This window comes from Ictalurus furcatus, chromosome 17 (genome assembly GCF_023375685.1).
Source record: "Ictalurus furcatus strain D&B chromosome 17, Billie_1.0, whole genome shotgun sequence".
NCBI classification, from domain to species: Eukaryota; Metazoa; Chordata; class Actinopteri; order Siluriformes; family Ictaluridae; genus Ictalurus; species Ictalurus furcatus.
In genome coordinates this window covers 24914367-24917574 of record NC_071271.1, presented here as the reverse complement: position 1 = coordinate 24917574, position 3208 = coordinate 24914367, and the positions used below count along the sequence as shown (strand labels likewise).

General features: G+C 39.7%; 1 protein-coding gene across 4 annotated transcripts in view; it reads left to right on the top strand.

Moving 5' to 3' along the window:
• The window catches only part of arfip2a (ADP-ribosylation factor interacting protein 2a), a 17847-nt gene extending 14989 nt beyond the window's left edge, over positions 1 to 2858 (top strand). For all 4 annotated transcript variants that reach the window (XM_053647388.1, XM_053647387.1, XM_053647386.1 and 1 more), the window contains 2 exons: positions 15 to 189; positions 1195 to 2858. In XM_053647388.1, coding sequence (XP_053503363.1) covers positions 15 to 189; positions 1195 to 1350 — 331 coding nt within the window. In that variant the 3' untranslated portion in view covers positions 1351 to 2858. The remainder of the gene's footprint in view (positions 1 to 14; positions 190 to 1194) is intronic.
• Positions 2859 to 3208: the final 350 nt, after the last annotated feature.

The following is a 3208-nucleotide window of genomic DNA, read 5'->3' as shown; positions in this document are numbered from 1 at the left end:
GTGTGTGTGTTTAGGTTGGAGTACGATGCCTATAGGACAGACCTGGAGGAGCTGAGTGCTGGCCCGCGCGATGCCGCTGCTATGATGCGGATCGAATTCGCCCAGCAGGAGTACCAGATCCACAGAGACAAGTACGAGAGGCTACGGAGTGACGTCACCATCAAGCTCAAATTCCTGGAGGAAAATAAGGTACATTTCCTTTAACTACCGCGGTGAATCAAGATGCACTTGTATATCATCACCACTCATCTGAGGTGCTTTTAGGGTTAAACCACAAGTCCAGTTTCCTTGACTTCCTTGTACCATCCGTATTCTGTATTTAGTACATTCTTTTAAACCAGCGCTTTGAAAAAAAAAAACCCCCCCGCTATATACGTCAATTAACTTTGATGATGCTGCTGGCTGTACATCAGGAATAAAACACTCGGGGGTGTGCTGTTATAGAAAAATAATCAACGACCCGAAGTGTTTTATTCCTCTCATACCACAGCAATTTGTCAACAATTCCAATGCTTTAACTGATTAAAGAATGAAATGTTGTATGTTTTTATCCATTTACAGTTACATTTATTGTTGTTGAACATCCTTTCAAACAGATTGCAGAGCAACATTTTCACTTTCTTGACAGATTAAAAAAAAAAAAAAAAGTCCTTCAAAATATAGTCTGCCACACAATTTAATATTTAATATTAACATATAGTAATTGATATAATAAGTATTAATATTAATAATTATTAGTCATTATTATAAATATGTTGTTATACTATAAATGATAAAAAATAAAATATATTATATTGTAAATAAAAAATATGATAATAATTAGTTATTCATATTCATAGATATTACTATTTAATATTACATTTAAGATTTAAAAAAGTGTCCTTCAAAATATAGTCTAAGTCACACAATTTAATATTCGTATTAATATTTATTAATTGATATAATAATTATGAATTATTATAAATACATTATAAATTATACGAAATTAAATGTATTATATTGTACATAAAAAAATTATAATGCTTATTAATTAATATGAATAATTATTCATATACATATTCATATTTATTGCTGTTCATATTTAATATTCAATTTAAGATCCTTCGAAATATAGTCTAAGTCGCACAATTTAATATTACTAGTGAGACTGTTTATTATTGACCGTGGCCTTGTTTTGACCCCTGCGACCTGCAGGTAAAGGTGATGCACAAGCAGCTCCTCCTCTTCCACAACGCCATCTCGGCCTACTTCGCTGGCAACCAGCAGCAGCTTGAACAGACTCTCAGGCAATTCAACGTGAAGCTGAAGCGGCCCGGCTCGGACAGACCGTCATGGCTGGAGGAACAGTAATAAACCCTAAGACACGGTTAATCTCAGCCTCTAGAGACTCGGACAGGCTGGAGGATGGAGTGATGTACAGATGTGCTGGCAGATGTCGTGCGTCTGAACGGATGAGGGGGATTTAATGTTATCGTGTTTATTTAAAGGGAGATTTTTTTATTATGACGAATGAGAAAGGAGAGATGCCTCCCATGCCATTTGTCTTTGTATTGAATTTATTTTGTCATGCCAAGTCAAGTGGAACATATGTGCATTTTTGGTTATATATATGACAGACCTTCGAGGGCGGTGATTCGAATTACTTTTATTGTAGCGTGGGCCGTATTCCGCATTGTATCCACAGAAGTGAGAATTTACTACCGATATTGTGCACATCTGTATTCAGACACCAGATGTAACTGCAGACCTCAGCGCTATTCAGATGTTCTGCACGATAATGGGTAAAAGCTGTCTTGACAGTTTGATGTAACTAAAAGTTGTCACGCTGAAATACGTTTTGGGCTTTAATTACGCTCAAAAAAACTCAAAGCTTGAGTTTTAACTGCATAAATATAACACTATTAATTAATTAAGCGAAAATTAAATAATTAAGAAAAGAAATAAAATATAAACAACACGATGTGCTGGATCAAGTGCTGTTTTATAAGTTGCTGAACAATAAACCAAATTTGCAGTGATTCATGTGATTACCCCAGCATGTTAGGGTCAGAGCGCAGGGTCAGCCATGATACAGCGCCCCCTGGAGCAGAGAGGGTTAAGGACGTTGCTCAAGGGCCCAACAGTGGCAGCCTGGCAGTGCTGGGGCTTGAACCCCCGACCTTCCGATCAGTAACCCAGAGCCTTAACCGCCAAATCTGAACGGAGAGCCCAGAAAATCAACTTAATCGTTACCTGTGTATACAAAGCCTGAATACATGCAAATTCCCCTCCATAAATATCGATGTAACTTTTGGACTTCGTCAGACACAACTCTGAATACGGCCCAGTGACGGGTAATCGCGTGCGTGTGCACAGGAAGTATTCTCTGGCACGGTGCATTGGAATTGAGGCATGCTGTGGATAACTGTTTACAGTACATGTTCTAAAAAAAAAAAAAAAAAGGTTCATTAATGTATATTCTTGTGTAAATTACAGTGTAAAGTCCCACATATCAAATTAAAAACAGTTTGAAAGCACGGCCTCGTCTCTTAAGTTTCCTGACCGTTCGTCGTTTCGTTTCGTGTGCAAAAAGTTTGCATCCCCCATGGTTTTTGCATGGGAAAGAGGGAGAATATACCACTGTCTTAGAGTTTACGTATGAATTCCAACCGAGTTCCAAGCGATAATTGTGAAATGCGAGTGTATCCTGCATCGAGACACCAATCCAAAACAAACAGCAAAGTCAACTGAAAATGGCACTCATTAAGATACTTCGGCATACATGTTGTCCATATGTTATATACATACGTTTTCGCTCAACTGTAAATCCTCCAGCTTAAATGATATGAGTGATTCTAAAAGGTACAAATTCGCTTGTCACTGATAAGTTCCATCCATCCATCCATCTTCTACCGCTTACTCCTTCTTCAGGGTCACGGGGAACCTGGAGCCTATCCCAGGGAGCATGGGGCACAAGGCGGGGTACACCCTGGACAGGGTGCCAATCCATCGCAGGGCACAATCACACACACACTCACACACCCATTCATACACTACGGACACTTTAGACACGCCAATCAGCCTACCATGCATGTCTTTGGACTGGGGGAGGAAACCGGAGTACCCGGAGGAAACCCCCGCAGCACGGGGAGAACATGCAAACTCCACACACACACAGGGCCACGGTGGGAATCGAACCCCGACCCTGGAGGTGTGAGGCGAACGTGCT